At 36.3% G+C, this 20,299-nt stretch overlaps 1 protein-coding gene across 8 annotated transcripts in view; it reads left to right on the forward strand.

Moving 5' to 3' along the window:
- The window catches only part of GLIPR1L2 (GLIPR1 like 2), a 46,407-nt gene that overhangs the window by 10,376 nt on the left and 15,732 nt on the right, over positions 1–20,299 (forward strand). For 6 of the 8 annotated variants that reach the window (XM_081596457.1, XM_081596450.1, XM_081596451.1 and 3 more), the window contains exons 2-3: positions 5,960–6,205; positions 8,022–8,125. In XM_081596457.1, the coding sequence (XP_081452583.1) occupies positions 5,960–6,205; positions 8,022–8,125 (350 nt within the window). Of the gene's footprint in view, positions 1–5,959; positions 6,206–8,021; positions 8,126–10,963; positions 15,014–20,299 lie in introns of those variants that run through there. The other 2 variants (XR_014083690.1, XM_081596456.1) reach the window with 2 other exon arrangements.

The raw sequence follows: 20,299 nt of genomic DNA on the forward strand, positions 1-20,299 counted from the left end.
AAGACCTAAACAGACATTTCTCCAAAGAAGATATACAGATGGCTAACAAACACATGAAAAGATGTTCAATGTCGCTCATTATTAGAGAAATGCAAATCAAAATTACAATGAGATATCACCTCACATCTGTCAGAACGGCCATCATCAAAAAGTCTACAAACAATAAATTCTGGAGAGGGTGTGGAGAAAAGGGAACTCTCTTGCACTGTTGGTGGGAATGTAAATTGATACAGCCACTATGGAAGACAGTATGGAGATTCCTTAAAAAAATAGGAATAAAACCACCATATGACCCAGCAATTCCACTCGTAGGCATATACCTTGAGGAAACTAAAATTGAAAAAGATACATGTATCCCATTGTTCACTGCAGTACTATTTACAATAGCTAGAACATGGAAGCAACCTAGATGTCCATCGACAGATGAATGGATAAAGAAGTTGTGGTACATACATGCAATGGAATATTACTCAGCCATAAAAACGAATGCCTTTGAGTCAGTTCTAATGAGGTGGATGAACCTAGAACCTATTATACAGAGTGAAGTGAGTCAGAAAGAGAAAGATAAATAACATATTCTAACACGTATATATGGAATCTAGAAAAACAGTACTGAAGAATTTATTTACAGGGAAGCAATGGAGAAGCAGACATAGAGAATAGACTTATGGACATGGGGAGAGGGGAGGAGAGGGTGAGATGTAGGGAAAGAGTAACATGGAAACTTACATTACAATATGTAAAATAGATAGCCAATGGAAATTTGTTGTATGGCTAAGGAAACTCAAACAGGGACTCTGTATCAACCTAGAGGGGTGGGATGGGGAGGGAGATTTAAAAGGGAGGGGGTATATGTATACCTATGGCTGAGTTGAGGTTGGACAGAAAACAACAAAACTCTGTAAAGCCATTATCTTTCAATAAAATAAATAAATAAAAGGACAGGAGAAAACAAATGTTTGTGAGAATGTGGAGAAAAGGGAACCTTTGTGCATTGTTAGTAGAAATGTATATTCATGCTACAATTTTGGAAAACAGTATGGACGTTCCTCAAAAAAAATTTTTTAAAAGTTCTGTGTGATCCAGCAATACCACTCTTAGGTATCTGCATCCAAAGTAAAGGACAACAGAATATCACATAGATGTATGCACTCTTATGTTCATTGGAGCATTATTCACAATAGCGAAGATATGGAAAGAACCTACGTGTCCATCAATGAGTGAATGAACAAAGAAGAAGTAGTATGTATACATACAATGGAAATCTCATGGTTCAGCCATGAGAAAGAAGGAAATCCTGCCATTTACAGCAACTTGGAGGGAACTTGAAGGCATTCTCCTAAGTGAAATAAGCCAGATAAAGACAGATATTACATTTTGTTGATGTTTAGTTGAACCGTGAACTTCCATATGTTCAAGATGGATTTAGGAAAGGCAGAGGAAACAGAGATGAAATTGCCAACATTTGCTGGATCATTGAAAAAGCAAGAGAGTTCCAGAAAAACATCTATTTCTGCTTTATTGACTATGCCAAATCCTTTGACTGTGTGGATCACAATAAACTGTGGAAAATTCTTAAAGAGATGGGAATACCAGACCACCTGACCTGCCTCTTGAGAAACCTGTATGCAGGTCAGGAAGCAACAATTAGAACTCGATATGGAACAACAGATTGGTTCCAAATAGGAAAAGGAGTATGTCAAGGCTGTATATTGTCACCCTGCTTATTTAACTTACATGCAGAGTACATCATGAGAAACACTGGGCTAGATGAAGCACAAGCTGGAATCAAGATTGCTGGGAGAAATATCAGTAACCTTAGATATGCAGATGACACCACCCTTATGGCAGAAAGTGAAGAAGAACTAAAGAACCTCTTGATGAAAGTGAAAGAGGAGAGTGAAAAAGTTGGCTTAAAGCTCAACATTCAAAAAACAAAGATCATGGCATCCGGTCCCATCACTTCATGGGAAATAGATGGGGAAACAGCGGAAACAGTGGCTGACTATTTTTGGGCGCTCCAAAATCACTGCAGATAGTGACTGCAGCCCTGAAATAAAAAGACGCTTGATCCTTGGAAGAAAAGTTATGACCAACCTAGATAGCATATTAAAAAGCAGAGACATTACTTTGCCAACAAAGGTCTGTCTAGTCGAGGCTATGGTTTTTCCAGTAGTCATGTATGGATGTGAGAGATGGACTATAAAGAAAGCTGAGTGCCAAAGAATTGCTGCTTTTGAACAGTGGTGTTGGAGAAGACTCTTGAGAGTCCCTTGGACTGCAAGGAGATCCAACCAGTCCATCCTAAAGGAAATCAGTCCTGAATGTTCATTGGAAGGACTGATGTTGAAGCTGAAACTCCAATACTTTGGCCAGCTGATGCGAAGAGCTGACTCATTGGAAAAGACCCTGATGCTGGGAAAGATTGAAGGCAGGAGGAGAAGGGGATGACAGAGAATGAGATGATGGTTGGATGGCATCACCGACTCAATGGACATGAGTTTGAGTAAACTCTGGGAGTTGGTGATGGACAGGGAGGCCTGGCGTGCTGTAGTCCATGGGGTCACAAAGAGTCAAACCCGACTGAGGAACTGAACTGAACTGACTGAGTTGCTCAGTCGTGTCTTAATCATTTTGTGACCCCCATGGACTGTAGCCTGCCAGGCTCCACTGTCCATAGGATTTCCCAGCAAGAATACTAAAGTGGTTAACATGTCCTTCTGCAGGATATCTTCCCAACCCAGGGATTGAACTTGCATCTCCTGCATTGGCAAGCAGATTCTTTACCACTGAGCCACCAGGGAAGCCCCAAATATTTCATGGTATCATTTATATGCGGAATCTGAAAAAAAAAAAAAGAAGTCAAACTCATAGAAACATGACAGTAAGTATTCCAGTGGCAGCAATTCCACTTCTAGGTATTTTTCCAAAGGGTAGGGAAAAAAAAAACCCCACTAATTCAGAAAAGTATCTGCACTCCCATGTTCATTGCAGCATTATTCACAATAGCCAAGAAATGGAAGGAACCTAAGTGGCCATGGATAGATGAATGGATAGAGAAGATGTGGTATATACAATGGAATATTACTCAGCCATAAAAAAGAGTGAATTCTTGCTATTTACGACAGCATGGATGGACCTAGAAGGTATTATGCTAAGTGAAATAAGTCAAACAGAAAAAGACAAATATCATACAATTTCACTTATATGTGGAATCTGAAAAATGAAACAAACAAACAATCAAACAGAAACAAAGGCACAGATAAAAAGAAAAACAGGTGATTGATTGCCAGAGGGGAGGGCAAGGAATGAGTGAAATAGGTGAGGAAAATTAAGAAACTTACAGTGACAAAATATATGAGTCAGGGAAATTAAATGTACAACATGGAAAATATAGTCAATAGTAATATAATATCTTTGTATAGAGACAGAATGTACCTAGACTTGTTGTGCTGATCATTTTGTAATGTATGAAAATGTCAAACCACTATGTTGTTCACCAGTAACTGATATATGTTGTATGTCAATTATACTTCAAAAAAAAAAAAACTGATAGGAAAAGAAATCAGATTTGTGGTTATTGAGGGGAGGGGAGGGATTGGATGAAAGTGGTAAAAAAGTACAAACTTCCAGTTATAAGGTAAATAAATCTTAGGAATGTAATGTCCTAGTGATTACTATAATTACTACTGCTGATGTTATCAGAAAGTGTTAAAAGAAAAAATCCTGGGTTCTTATCACAAGGGAAAAATATTTTTTTCTCTTTATTTTATATCTATATGAGGTAATGGATGTTCACTAAACTTTTTGTGGTAATCATTTCATGATGTATTATGCGACTCTTTGTGACCCCATGGACTATACAGTCCATGGAATTCTCCAGGCCAGAATCCTGGTGTGGGTAACCGTTCCCTTGTTCAAGAGATCGTCCCAACCCAGGGATTCAACCCAGGTCTCCCACATTGCAGGCAGATTCTTTACCAGATGAACCACCAGGGAAGCCCATGTATTATGCTATACACCTTAAATTTATACAGGGCTGTGTGCCAATTATATCTCAATGTGAATGGAAGTAAAAAACCCACTTAGAATAGTGATTAGTGCACTATAAGCATATGGTGTGTTGTGTAAGCAATATGCAAAATTAGGTAGTAGAAAGATGGTCCATGGAGCTTTGTTTGTAAATGGGAAAGAATCAGAAGGGCCATCAATAGTGGAATGATAACCTTTATTACATGCTCCTAGCCACACTATGTCAGAGAAGGCAATAGCACCCCACTCTAGTACTCTTGCCTGGAAAATCCCACGGACAGAGGAGCCAGGTAGGCTGCAGTCCATGGGGTCACGAAGAGTCGGACACGACTGAGCGACTTCACTTTCACTTTTCATTTTCGTGCATTGGAGAAGCAAATGGCAACCCACTCCAGTATTCTTGCCTGGAGAATCCCAGGGACGGAGGAGCCTGGTGGGCTGCCGTCTATGGGGTCGCACAGAGTCGGACACGACTGAAGCGACTTAGCAGCAGCAGCAGCCACACTATGTAATACTATGAAGAGTTTTAAAAAGTTAGGTAGATATATTTGTGCTAATAAGGAATAATCTCTCTGAGTGAAAACTGCACATGGCAGGCCAACAATATTGTGTGTGGTATGATTAAAACAGTGCAAGGACAAAAATCATAAAATATTCATCTAAAATACCCTAACATATCTTATTTTGGATAGTATGTACATGGAGATAGAGAAATGTGTACATAAGTCATATTTTTAACAATGATTACCTTTAGGAAAGAAAATAGTGTGGGAAGGGAGCTGCTGCTAAGTTGCTTCAGTCGTGTCCGACTCTGTGCGACCCCATAGATGGCAGCCTACCAGGCTCCTCCATCACTGGGATTCTCCAGGCAAGAACGCTGGAGTGGGTTGCCATTTCCTTCTCCAATGCTTGAAAGTGAAAAGTGAAAGTTAAGTTGTTCAGTCGTGTCTGACTCTTCGCGACCCCATGGACTGCAGCCCACCAGGCTCCTCCGTCCATGGGATTTTCCAGGCAAGAGTACTGGAGTGGGGTGCCATTGCCTTAAGCCTGATTTATTTTCTATAATATATTTTCTGTTTAAACTATGAAACTAATGAAGAAAACTCTAAGGAAATCTTAGTAATATTTTCAGAAATATTTATTTTCAAATATACTGTAACATACAATTTTAGCATGTTGGTTTTAGAGCTATTCATTTTTCTATCTGTTTTTTTTGTTCTTGTCCTTAACTAAGCAATGAACATTATAATAAGCCTCTAAATATGACAGAAATACACATTTTTGGATGTTTCCATAAATGGAAGGTAGCAGCATCTTGTGATATTTTCTCACATTTCTGGAAACATCCATAAAGCTTTACATGTACCTCTTATATAATATTTATAAACTATCTCTATATGTTAAAATTATATATATGTATATGTATATATATATATGTGTATATATATATATGTATGTATTATACCAGGTTGTTCTAATAACAATAAGCAACTAGAGGACAAAATTTATGTTGACTTCATTTTATTCGTCAAAGTACAACAGTTTGCATATAATCAGTGCTCAACAAATAGTTCTTAAATATGTTAAATTATTGTATTATTATGTATAAAAGGCATGAGGTTAAAAATATGCATTTTCTGAATAGACTACAGGTAAGAGTATTATAATCATTTGCACCATCTAACAATCTGACTTTCTAATTACAAAATATGCATAGGCCTTCATCTCAGGAAATAGTTGTTTCATTTATAATTATCTCAAAACACTTTTCCTCCTTAATAAACTCCACAAATGAGACTCATAGGCACAAAATAAGAATTGTTTTCCTTAAATCTAACTATGAGAATTCAAGGAAAATAATTTAGAGCACAAAAAAAGCCTTCGTTACTATTATTTTGTTTTCTTTGCCTTTTGCATTTTTTTTCAGACTTGGGATGTAGCTTTGTCACGGACTGCTAGAGCATGGGGGAAGAAATGTGTTTTTGAGCGTAATACTCATTTAGAAGAACTATATATGGCCCATCCTAAATTTAATGGTATTGGTGAAAATATATGGGTCGGCCCTGAAAATGAATTTACTGCAAGTATTGCTATCAGAAGTTGGTTTGAGCAGAGGAAAAAGTACAATTTTGAAGTGAACAGTTGCTCTGATAACTGTTCTAACTATCTACAGGTATCTAATTTTATATTATTAATTCAGTAGACTCCTTAATTGCTTTACTACTAAGTTTTTATTGATTGTTTCAATTTTATAAATAAATTCAAATGGTAAAATTGCTACCTCTAGTAGAATCAAAATTCTGATCAGTCCTAATCTTCTGAATATTCATAATTTCTTCTATTTGCTTGAACTATGCAATTAAAACATTCCTTTAAATATAGTAAATCTAATCTCCATACCCAAAGATGAAAGGTACCTTTCTAAAATAACGCATGCTGGAAAAGGAAGTAAACAGCAAATAAAAATTTGTTCTAGTTTATTGACTATTTAAACACAAATAAGAGACTTGATTTTTTTTTGCATGAATCAGTACACATACTATGGCATATGTATGTATGAAAACATTTTAATTGCAAATACATAGTATTATTTTCCTGCCTCATATCTAACAATTCACCCTTATACTTTGTACTCCAGGAATACTGAACCACTTTTTATTTCCTGTGCATACATTTATTATTTTACATATTACATTTTTCATAATCACTAATATATGAATCTAATACTATGCAAAGGGAAGGGACCTTGTCTTCTCATCCATGTATTCTCAACACATCAGCAAGACATTTTTTAGGTCTTCAATAAATATTTGTTATCAGGAATCAAGAAGCTATTGAATTAACTTCCAAGCTCATTTAAAAGATGATTATTTTTCAATCAGTTGATTCTGATGTAAAACTTAAAATTTTAGAATTTTTTCATGTTGAACACTTGTCTTTCTGTTCCATCAAATGAATCATGTTTCAAAAAAATTTTTGATCAATTCTTTCTTCTAGAAAATGAGAGGCTCTCTATTATCTTACTCATGTCAAAGCTAAACTCCCTTATATGACTTCAGTACTTTGAGTAAAATAACCAAGTCTCCTCCCTGACCTACTCCTCTGTATTTTTTCCTCCTTAAATCTAGTTTCCTAGACACTTTCATCTCCTGCATTTGACTTAACTTCAAATGCTGCAGACATTCTAATCTCTACTCTTTTAATGCATTGCTCTATTTCTTTTGGAGTCACACACTTTTAAAATTGCTAAGAGTTATAGAGAAAAGGAAAACAAATGGTTTCTTCCTGTCTCACAGAGGTTAACAAAACAATTTTTTTCTTTCTTCACTTAAAAGTATCGGGACAATTAAAGACACTCAGGAATTATTTCTGGAATATCTTTAATTGTTTTCCTATTTTCATTCCAAGACCTGTCTTGCAAGAAATTGTTTTATAGGAACCAGCTCTTTTACTCATTTTTTTAATGAAAAGCCCAGACTTCATTTTACTTTATAATAGAATTTCCTCAATAAAAGAAAAGAAAAATTCTGCAACATTCAATTACTTTCTACTCTTGTATTTCTTTTCCTTCTCTTCTATAATCTTACTGTTTTCTCTTTTTCTTCTTTCTATTCACGACTTCCATTCTTCCAAGGCTTTTTCTCTTCTCATTTCCCTTTTCCTCTCTGCCAATAACCTGGAACTCTCAGATTTAACAAAATGTTGAAAACTGATTCTTCTTCCTTATTCTGGATCAGTTTTTCTCAGAATTTTTATCCTAAGAATACAGTATTGGTAGAACCTATTAACATGTTTCTCTAATTACAGTTTTGTAAATGCTTAACTAAATTCATGATAATTTTCTGCCTGCATCCAAATAAAGAATAGTTCATATTCCTTGAATTGGCTTGGTTAAAGTTCTATGTGTATTGAATATACTATTGATTATACTATGGCAGAGTAAATGTTTAGAATTAAATTGTATGTTTTGTTTGAAAATTTTATTTTAGCTTGTTTGGGACAGGTCTTACAAAGTTGGTTGTGCTGTTACTCCATGTTCAAGAATTGGGCGTATTAAACAAGCAGCACTTTTCATATGCAACTATGCACCAGGGTAAGTTGCTTTACATTTTTTGAAGAATATAAAAATAAATTGGGAATTTTTAAAGGATTCCAGCCTCCCTAGAAGTTTGGTTGCACCATATGACTGAGTTTTCAACATATTCTTCTAAATGTCTTTGTGAACTATAAAAGAATTAATTATAAGATAGCAATTAAAGAGTTATATTGAAATACTTTTAATTCTATAATAAAATGAGTCATAATTTAGGCATACTAATTTTACCTGTAGATAGCCAAATATTACTTCCAAAGGGAGTTTTAAGTTTGGTATTATTTCACAGTACCTAGGCTAATTAGGATTTAAATTATTTTCTAAAATTGTTTATTTCCATATTTTTATAAAATGAAAATAAGATATGTTGAAATTCATGTTGTAAGAATTATATCAGGAGCACCTAAATTTTATAACATGAAGGACTCTTTTAACTGACTATCCTCTGGAGGTTGCATTATTAATTGGTGCTAATCTCATAAATATAAGGAATCATAATAACTCAGAGGTGGAAAAGTACTTCAGAAGTCTTCTAGTCAAGCTATCCATATGAAACTTGAATTCTTAACATTTACCATGTAATTATTTACCTATACCCAAAAACTTTCCAATGATGGGAAATAACTACCTTCCAAAATAGCCTCTATTTCTAGAGAACTTTATTGGAAAGCCTCAAGTTTTCCTACAGGTCAATAGGATCCTATAAATAATGTTGTTAAAATGAATAATTGAAGTGAGAAAATATCCTAATCAACATGCCAAGAAAAATTAACTACATGCTAGGATTGAGAAGGAACTTCTTAATAAATAAATAAAACGCTTCTGAGACTAAGCCAGAAAAAGAAAGGAAAACAGAACAATGATTGTTAATTGATGATTGTATTCCCATAGAAAGGAAAAACAACAGAGCTGTGAGTGTAGGTCAAATTAGATTCAGAAAGCCACTTCCTAAATGGAAGATTTGCTGACTTTGAATATAGCCATGAAAAACAAATTTGGAATGTCGAATAATGACAGAACTTTTTAGGCCTCTTTCAGTCCTACAAAGTGGAAGCATTGGGATGATATCAACTACATGGAATAGCTCTTAAAAGTTAACTACCGATTGGTATTGAAAATTCAAACAGAAAACTGAGCAAGGGTAGCAGGGAGGGAAGAAGTTCCTCTGAGGGAATAGTCTTCATGTGTGCACTCAGCAGTTATGTACAAGGCTCTGATCTGTCCACTAACAAGAACAATAAAGACTGTTCATACTTGGTTTGCAGTCGTGGAAGAGCCTTACAAGTGAGCATATAAACAAGTGATATTTAATTAAATAATGAAATATGCCATAAAAACAGCACAATAAACAAATAGGGAATAACTACTATAGGATATAGAGAGTAGTGTTAGTCTCTCAGTCATGTCTGACTCTTTGCAACCCTTCAGGCTGAAGCCCACCAGTCTCCTCTGTCCATGGAATTCTCCAGGCAAGAATACTGGAGTGGGTTGTGGTAGAGCTAAAATAATTGTGGTTAGAGGTAGAAAGTTAGGTGACAACTAAACCAAATAGAATATCATTGGCCAGGTTAGGATTTGGGGGTTTATTCTACACAATGGCAAAACCATGGGAAAGTTTTAAGCAAGTAATTGGCATGATCTCAAACTATGATTTGAAACGAAAAGTAAAAGTGGAAGTTGCTCAGTTGTGTCCAACTCTTTGTGACTCCATGGACTATGCAGTCCATCAAATTCTCCAGGCCAGAATACTGGAGTAGATAGCCTTTCCCTTCTCCACGGGATCTTCCCAACCCAGGGATCCAGTGCAGGTCTCCCACATTGCAGGCGGATTCTTTACCAGCTAAGCCACAAGAGAAGTCCTTTGAAAAGAAAACTTAACAATAAAAGATTGCTCTTGCTATTATGGTGAAAATGCAGTATAGGAAAACAAGGGTACAAAGAGAAATAAGCACAGTTAGAGACTGTTTCTGTAGTACAGGCTATAGACTTGTATCTTGGGTTAGGCTTTTAGTATATGGATTGGTTTTCTATTCAATTAAGTTCAGCTGCTCAGTCATGTCTGACTCTTTGCAACCTCATGGACTGCAGCACGGCAGACTTCCCTGTCCTTCACCAACTCCTGGAATTTGCTCAAACTCATATCTATCGAGTCGATGATGCCATCCAACCATCTCATCCTCTGTCATCACCTTCTCCTCCTGCCTTCAATCTTTCCCAGCATCAGGGTCTTTTCCAATGAGTCAGTTCTTCAAATCAGGTGGCCATAGTATTGGAACTTCAGCTTCAGCATCAGTTCTTCCAGTGAATATTCAGGACTGATTTCCTTTAGGATTGACTGGTTTGATCTCCTTGCTGTCCAAGGGACTCTCAAGAGTCTTCTCCAATACCACAGTTCAAAAGCATCAATTCTTCAGCACTCAGCTTTCTTTATGGTCCAACTCTCACATCCATACATGACTACTGGAAAAACCATAGTTTTGATGATACAGACCTTTGTCAGCAAAGTTAATATGCAGTCTAGGTTGGTCATAGCTTTTCTTCCAAGGAGCAAGAGTCTTTTGATTTCATGGCTGCAGTCACTATCTGCAGTGATTTTGGAGCCCAAAAAAACAAAGTCTGTCACTGTTTCCATTGTTTCCCCATCTATTTGCCATGAGATGATGGGACTGGATGCCATAATCTTAGTTTTTTGAATGTTGAGTTTTAAGCCAACTTTTTCACTCTCCTATTTTACTTTCATCAAGAGGCTCTTTAGTTCCTCTTCACTTTCTGCCATAAGGGTGGTGTCATCTGCATATCTGAGGTTATTGATATTTCTCCTGGCAATCTTTATTCTAGCTGGTGCTTCATCCAGCCTGACATTTCACGTGATGTCCTCTGCATATAAGTTAAATCAGCAAGGTGGCAATATACAGCCTTGACGAACTTCTTTCCCAATTTGGAACCAGTCTATTGTTCCATGGCCGGTTATAACTATTGCTCCTTGACCTGCGTACAGATTTCTCAGGAGGCAGGTAAGGTGGTCTGGTATTTCTATCTCTTGAAGAATTTTCCACAGTTTGTTGTGATGCACACAGTCAAAGGCTTTGGTGTAGTCAATAAAGCAGAAGTAGATGTTTTTCTGGAACTCTCCTGCTTTTTCTATGATCCAATAGCTGTTGGCAATTTGATCTCTGGTTCCTCTGCCTTTTCTAAATCCAGCTTAAACATCTAGAAGTTCTCAGTTCACATGCTGTTGAAGCCTAGCTTGGAGAATTTTGAGGATTACTTTGCTGGCATGTGAGATAAGTGCAATTTGCTCTGGGAATGGTTTGAAGTAAACTGCTGCTATAAAGGCCCTGACATAGAAATGAATTGCAGTCATGAATGAGATCACCTTATGGAAGAGGAAGTTTGGTGAGTTAATTTAAGTACTAAAATCTAGAGCAATACAGTATTTCAACTTAAGGCAAAAGAGCTGACAAAGGAGAGTGAAGAGGCTCATAAGATAAGAGGGAAGCCCAAACAATGCTAAGGGTAAGGATACTTGGAATCCACGTGAAGAGCATGAGTCATGATGCCCAAAGTGGTTAACTGTTTGAGATACTCCTCAAAGAATGAGAAAGAAAAATGAGGAAGGAAAGATGATATTTCCATTTGATAAGATGAAGGTATTTGTTAACCTTAGTAATAGCAGTGACCTGTAGACACAGTAGGGGAAGAAGAATAGTAGGATGAACTGAGAGAGAAGCATTGACATATATATATATATTACTATGTGTAAAAGAGATAGCTAGTGCCATGACTATAGTGATAAGATGAACCTACTAGATGTTAGGATTACCCTTCTTTCCACCCATTTATCCCATAGGTTTCTTTGTCTTGAAATTTTTACAACTATTTTTTTCTTTGACACAGACATTGGAAAGTCTACTTATGAAGGATCTAAGTTGGCTCAAATATTAGGCACCTCAGCCCAAGGTTTATTTGATATGCACTCAAAATAGGCAGTCATAGCTATCTCTCTTAAGAATAGTTGGTAGAAAAATCAGTTCATCACAGTCTTATAAAATACTTAGTAGGAGTGAAAATAAGAAAGCCAAATTGAAAATTAGAATGTGTAGTGGACTGAATGGTGACCCTCCACTAAAGGATGTATACAGGTCCTAATTCACAGAACTTGTGAATATTAACTTATTAATACATGGCAAGAGTGAACACTGCCTTATATGGCAAAAGATATGTTTAAGATAAGGATCATGAGAGGAGGCACTTATGTTATTCAGGTGGGACCTAAATGCAATTACTTGTATCCTCATAAGGGAGAAGGAGAAGGAGATTCAACACTAGACACACAAAAGAGAAAAAGGCAATGTACTGTGGAGGGAGAGGTTGAAGTGATATATTCAGAAATCAAGGAGCTCCTGGAGCCACCAGAAGGTGGAAGAGTCAAGGAATTTTCTGTGTGAGACTTTAAAGGGAGCAAAGTCCTGACAGCACCTTGATTTTGGACTTCATTCCTCTAGAACTGAGAAAACAAATTTCTACTGTTTTAAACCACCCAGTTTGTGGCAATTTGTTAAAGTAGCCACAGCAAGCTAGTACAGAATGGAAGAATAAAATAGATTTGGCGATAAGGAAAATATGAGTCAATGACAATCTTGAAAATCTTCATAACACAAAGATGGAGAATAGAAGTAAAAATATATACGGAAAAAGAAAGGAATCATATAGGGTGATAAATCTATAAATTAGTGCACCTAAAGAACAGAAAATAAATGGAACAGAAATAATAATCAGAGAAAAGAAAATAATAAACAAAAGAAAAGAATCTAGAGGATAAAATCTATAGAGAATCTATAGAGGATATATAAAGCTTAGGATAGCTTATAATGTATCAGAAAAAGTGAATTTGAAGCAGTATTTACATATGTCATTTCCTAGTGATTATTTTCAATTTCAAGGGTAAAAATGTATACATTTCTGGGAATTCCCTGGTGCTCCAGTTAAGATTCCACACTTTCATTGCTAAGAGCACAGGTTCTGTCCCTGTTTAGGGAAATGAAATCCCACAAGCCTTGTGGTATGATCAAAAAAATAATAAAATTTAAAAATTATACATTTCTAAGCAAAACACAGCAAAGTAAAATAAAACAGCATTAATTAGGTTAGCTTTGAATTTAGATATTGAAGGGGGTACAGTCAAAGATGAGCATTAGAATTTAAACTAAAGTGATAATTTTATTAACAGAGCTAGGGAGAGATGTAGGGTGGAGGAAAAGAAATTGGTTGTTATTAGACATGTTGCGTCTGTCTGCAGGATCTTTTATTTATTTAAATACGTTTATAGTAGGTGCATTTAAACAATAACTAAGCAATAGAATTCCACATTATTTACATTGTGTCCATCCTGAAAACACTTGTAGACTGTTGGGAAAGAAATTTAAAAAAAAAATACACAACATTAACCAAATACACCCAATATCTGTATTTTAAATAGAAAAGAGTTGCTGTAAAAGCAGGTATGAAATCATGGGCTTGGAAAAAAGACGTTAACAAAAGATGTCTTGGTTGAGATTGGAGAAGTATTCAAGAAATTGCTAGAAAATGTAAATAATAAGATTTGTAGTTCATTGTTTTAAATAATCCAAGAGGGGAAATAGTCAAGGAATATTCTCAAATTTATGACTCAGTCACGAATAGTATTGGCATTAACTACAAAGGGGAACAAGGAACCTTTTGGGAGGAAAGATGATGAGTTCCATTTTATACATAATGACTTTGGCTTGGCTGTGAAATACTCATCTTGAGATGTTTAGTGAGCAGGTGGTTGTTTAGGTCAGAAACTCATGAGTGAGGAATGGCATAGAACAAATATTTGGAGTGCTAGAATACATAGGGTAATTTAAATCATGGGAATAGATGAGATTGCTTAGCAAGAGAGCACAGACTGAGAAGAGAAGAGGCCCTGGGGAATGTCATGCCAATGTTTAAGGGTGGTTAGTGAAACATAAGTGGGCGAGGTAACCAAAGAAGAGTAGCCAGACAGGTAGGAGAAAAGGCAGAAGAGTATGGGATCAGCTAAGGTGTGGGGAAAGAATATTTTTAAAAGGACAAATTTATCCATAATTTTGAATTCTAAGAGGTCAAGCAAAGTCAGGACTTAAAAATATCAGATCTGAAGAGAAGTTCTTTGGTAAACATAGGAAAAGCTGTTTCTGTGGAGCAGAGGAGATTGGTACTAGGATGAAATGAACGTAGAACTGTTTGTTGTTTTTATTTTGTTTCATTTTTAAAATGGAGAAGATGTGAACATACTTAAATATTGACATGAAGGATCTAATACAGAATAAAAGTAATTCTTTATGAAGAATAAAAGCAGTGTATATGTAAAGATACAAGTCCCTGAGAAAAGAGTTTAAAAGAGATTAGCCTTAGAAAGAATGAGGAGCAATTCTTCAGTTGTACCAGAAAGGAACGAAAGAAGGGGTAGGTATATTTCTCAAATTTAGTGACAGAAAACTTCTCAAGTTCCAATCTAGGGGCTGTTATGTTTCTTTGTGAAGTAGAATACATCATGTCCTAAGAATAAAGGGAAAGACAGTGAAACGAGAATTTTGAGGACTGGGAAGATTTGAAATAGTTGTTATGGAAAATGAGAGAGGAAGCTGAATAGAGAATGATAGAAATATTCTCTACCTAATTTAATGATTTTCCTCCAGCAGCACCCAGCAGCCCTGAAGCAGGCATGGAGCATGCAGACAGTAAGATTCCTTCACTTTTCCCAACACTAGGGTTTTGCCAGTTGGCTGTAAAGGAAAATAGTGCAAGAGAGTGTCAAGTTTTTAGCTCAAGAGTATGCAAAGTGATGAATCTAAACTGGATCAAGAAGAGACAACATGATGATAAGGAGAAAAATAGGAGAGAAAGTAGACTTGTGGAACCAGTGAAATTAATGGACAAGTGTGACAGGAGTAAATGAATTAACAACCTGGAAGTATGATAGGAGATTGCAGTCAATGAGTGGAATATGTGATTTTTCTGAGTTCAGAAGTAAAGAAGTTTTAGGAGATTACAAGATCTAGAATGTGGCTACAAAAGTGACAGTTTTGGAGCATTAGGAAGTTTTATGATGGTGAAGATATCCAGTAACATAGAGACCAAATTATTGAATACTGTAACCATCTAGGTCCCAAATTTGTAGATGATGGCAAAATTTTGACTGCAAAGCAAACTGTGAGTCAGATACCAACGTGAGTAAGGAGGCCTGATCAGAAGGAAGATGGTATCTTGGGGAAGATGAGAGGATTGGTACAGCTACACAATATCAGCCTCAAAAAAGGGTTAATGGTGTTTGTGGTTGCTAGTCCTTTAAGTGCAAGATGTGAAAGTGAAGGGAGGAGACCAACTGATTTTCACAGGAAGAGATATAAATCGAGATAGCTTTGTACATACAGGGATAATTTGAGGCAGGGAACGACAGAGTCCTTGACCTCGACCTTGAATACGTCCAAGAAGTAGTCATGAAGTTTTTGACAAAGACAAATAGGTGAATCAGAAGGAGTGCTAGATAGAATCTATAAAAGATAATCTTCTTTGCTGCTTATTGCATTGTATTTTTCTCTAGCTTATTGGGATAGACTATTTAAGTCTACTTGGAAACGTGTAGATGTCTGGATATGAATCAGAAGCCAGAACTATGACATTTCTCAATGTTATAAGGATGGAGTAAAAGTGAAAGGAGTTATAACAAGTGTCCTAGTTATTCTGGTTGTATAATATAGAAAAATCAACATCCATTTGATGTACTTTGGCCATTGTTCCATGGACAATATACAGATTATATGAGTCTGCATATGGAGAACTTTGAAGAAAAGAATTTACCGACAAGCTGTAATTGCTTGATTGTCAGTCCATGGAGCTGGATTACCTCCTTTATGACCAAAGTGGCAGGCATTGAAAGTTTACATCACACTGGAACAGTGTAGATCTCTTATAAAATTTGAATAATGGTCTTCTAATGGACTTCAAGTTGGGCATGGGAATAGTTTGCCCATTGGACCACCCAGGCAACGTGTCCTTATCTAGAAAGTGAAAATGGAGTCACTCAGTCATGTCCGACTCTTTGCGACCCCATGGACTGTAGCCTACCAGGTTCCTCTGTCCATGGGACTTTCCAGGCAAGAATGGACACATATCCTGTCGGTAGCAATAAACTAAAGATATGACCAGATGTGAGTCTAAGAAAAGGTCCTGGTCTCAGAGAACCCCTGGGCTGCTTCTCAGCAAAGGCAGGTGTCTCAAGTCTCTACTATCATCTATTTCTTCAGGCATTGCCAGGAAAGCTATGAAATTTCAATGTACTTTGCTAATTATACTTATCTGTTGTTTTCTTCTAATCCAGTCTAGTAATTCCAATTGAAGTTGTGGACTTGTATGGAAGGAGTGCCAGATAGAATCTCTAAAAGATAATCTTTGCTACTTATTGCATTGTATTTTTCTCTAGTTTATTGAGATGGTCTGTAGATTCAGACTCAGACTGCTTTAGGTTAAACTTTTTAGAAACTCAGAACAAGGGAAAGATTAACATGAAAGCTTGGCATTTCTGACTACCTAATATAAATATTTTTATAATCTTATCTTTGAAAAAGAAGGCCCAATGTATTCTAGCACAGTGTGAATTTATTTATTTTAATTAATTAATATATGTATTTATATATTTATTTGCCTTTGCAGAGTTATTCCAGGCCAGAGTTATCAGACATTATGGTCACGGGGTCATTGGCCTATGCTCCAAGTGTTTAAAGGCCATCTTTATAGTGAGTAGCTCTGCATTGGTACAGGAAAAAAGGTTCCCCCATCCCAGTGGTTTTACAACAGGATAAGCTCTCTTGTGTTGGAGGCATCTGTTTCAGTGAAAAAGGGTTAACACAATAAAAGTAGTGTAGGATATTAGGTAAAGGTGATTAGATCAATTCTTGGATTTCTTGAAGGCTAGTATTCCAGCTGGGATCCAGACAAAATCCATCTCCTCCTTGAAATGGTGTGATTGTGGAACAGTCTTTTGCAACCCCATGGACTGGAGCCCGCCAGGCTCCTCTGTCTGAATTCTCCAGGCAAGAATACTGGAGGGGGTTGCCATGCCGTTCTCCAAGGGATCTTCCTGAACCAGGGATTGAACCCAGGTCACCTGCACTGCAGGGAGATTCTTTACTGTCTGAGCTATCAGAGAAGCCCTAGAGAATGATACATGATCTGCAAATAACAGCAGATCTTTGTATATCCTTAAGGGACTTGAAAGTTTGCCATCGAGGATATCAGATAGTTTTTGAATGTCTATTTCCAAGGTTTGCCATTCTTATAGATGGCCCAGAATGGCCAAGGACTTAAATGCCTAATGTTTGTTTTTATGGCTTGCAACTATACACTAAGTAAATAGCTTTTTTTAAACAGCCACAAATAATGATTCTCTCCTCACTCAAAAACATCTTTTCCCCATTTATCTTCTACTTCTTGTTCTAAATAAGAACTAAGCTTTCCAATTCATACCTATTTTAGGGCCCCATCCTAACTTGAGCTTCCCTGGTGGCTCAGATGGTAAAGAATCTGCCTGCATTGCAAAAAGACCTGGGTTCAATCCTTGGGTAAGGAAGATCCCCTAGAAGAGGAAATGGCAACCCACTCCAATATTCTTGCCTGGAGAATCTCATGGTCAGAGGAGCTTGGCAGGCTATGGTGCATAGGGTGGCAGAGTCAGACATGACTAAAACGACTTAGCAGTTTCCTAACTTAGCTCTGGGCAATTGATGTAATATTTTTTTAACTTCTCCCCTGTGCTCTGTACAATGGATTAAACCATTTTCCTTTATTTGCTTGTTTATACACATATATTTTTCATGTTTACCTCAAAATAATCCATGCAGCTGGATTTTGGAATAATAGGCATTTCAGGATTTTGCAAATGCTCCAAAAAATTAATATATCATTCATACATAGCTTTTTGTATATTTATGCCAACAAGAAAGCAATTAGTTATGAAGCATTCAATAACATCCACTTTTTAAAGGAAAATTTTGCTACAAACTAAAATGAAAGAAGCTTTAAAACTCCCTCAAATTTAAATTACAGGAGAAGAATCAGATCAACAAAATTAGAAATGAAAATGGAGAGATCACAACAGACTCCACAGAAATACAAAGGAGCGTAAGAGATTACTACCAACAGCTATACGCCAATAAAATGGACAACCTGGAAGAGATGGACAAATTCTTAGAAAAGTATAACTTTCCAAAACTGAACCAGGAAGAAATAGAAGATCTTAACAGACCCATCACAAGCACGGAAATCGAAACTGTAATCAGAAATCTTCCAACAAACAAAAGCCCAGGACCAGACGGCTTCACAGCGGAATTCTACCAAAAATTTAGAGAAGAGCTAACACCTATCCTACTCAAACTCTTCCAGAAAATTGCAGAAGATGGTAAACTTCCAAACTCATTCTATGAGGCCACCATCACCCTAATTCCAAAACCAGACAAAGATGCCACAAAAAAAAAAGAAAACTACAGGCCAATATCACTGATGAACATAGATGCAAAAATCCTTAATAAAATTCTAGCAAACAGAATCCAACATCATATTAAAAAGATCATACATCATGACCAAGTGGGCTTTATCCCAGGAATGCAAGGTTTCTTTAACATCCGCAAATCAATCAATGTAATACACCACATTAACAAATTGAAAGATAAAAACCATATGATTATCTCAATAGACGCAGAAAAAGCATTTGACAAAATTCAACATTCATTTATGATAAAAACCCTCCAGAAAGCAGGAATAGAAGGAACATACCTCAACATAATAAAAGCTATATATGACAAACCCACAGCAAACATTATCCTCAATGGTGAAAAATTGAAGGCATTTCCCCTAAAGTCAGGAACAAGGCAAGGATGCCCACTTTCACCATTACTATTCAACATAGTTTTGGAAGTTTGGGCCACAGCAATCAGAGTGGAAAAAGAAATAAAAGGAATACAGATAGGAAAAGAAGAAGTAAAACTCTCACTGTTTGCAGATGACATGATCCTCTACATAGAAAACCCTAAAGATTCTACCAGAAAATTACTAGAGCTAATCAATGAATATAGTAAAGTTGCAGGATATAAAATTAACACACAGAAATCCCTTGCATTCCTATACTCCAATAATGAGAAAACAGAAAGAGAAATTAAGGAAACAATACCATTCACCATTGCAACAAAAAGAATAAAATACTTAGGAATATATCTACCTAAAAAAACAAAAGATTTATATATAGAAAACTATAACACACTGATGAAAGAAATCAAAGAGGACACAAACAGATGGAGAAGTATACCGTGTTCATGGATTGGAAGAATTAATATAGTGAAAATGAGTATACTACCCAAAGCAATCTATAGATTCAATGCAATCTCTATCAAGCTACCAATGGTATTTTTCACAGAACTAGAACAAATCATTTCGCAATTTGTACGGAAATACAAGAAACCTCAAATAGCCAAAGCAATCTTGACAAAGAAGAATGGAACTGGAGGAATCAACCTGCCTGACTTCAGGCTCTACTACAAAGCCACAGTCATCAAGACAGTATGGTACTGGCACAAAGATAGAAATATAGATGAATGGAACAAAATAGAAAGCCCAGAGATAAACACACGCACCTATGGACACCTTATCTTTGACAAAGGAGGCAAGAATATACAATGGAGAAAAGACAATCTCTTTAACAAGTGGTGCTGGGAAAACTGGTCAACCACTTGTAAAAGAATGAAACTAGAACACTTCCTAACACCATACACAAAAATAAACTCAAAATGGATTAAAGATATAAACGTAAGACCAGAAACTATAAAACTCCTAGAGGAAAACATAGGCAAAACACTCTCTGACATAAATCACAGCAGGATCCTCCATGACCCACCTCCCAGAATATTGGAAATAAAAGCAAAAATAAACAAATGGGTCCTAATTAAAATTAAAAGCTTTTGCACAACAAAGGAAACTATAAGCAAGGTGAAAAGACAGCCTTCAGAACGGGAGAAAATAATAGCAAACGAAGCAACAGACAAACAATTAATCTCAAAAATATACAAGCAACTCCTGCAGCTCAATTTCAGAAAAATAAACGACCCAATCAAAAAATGGGCC

This window comes from Giraffa tippelskirchi, chromosome 4, assembly GCF_054371585.1.
Source record: "Giraffa tippelskirchi isolate mGirTip1 chromosome 4, T2T-mGirTip1v1.2.pri, whole genome shotgun sequence".
NCBI classification, from domain to species: domain Eukaryota; kingdom Metazoa; phylum Chordata; class Mammalia; order Artiodactyla; family Giraffidae; genus Giraffa; species Giraffa tippelskirchi.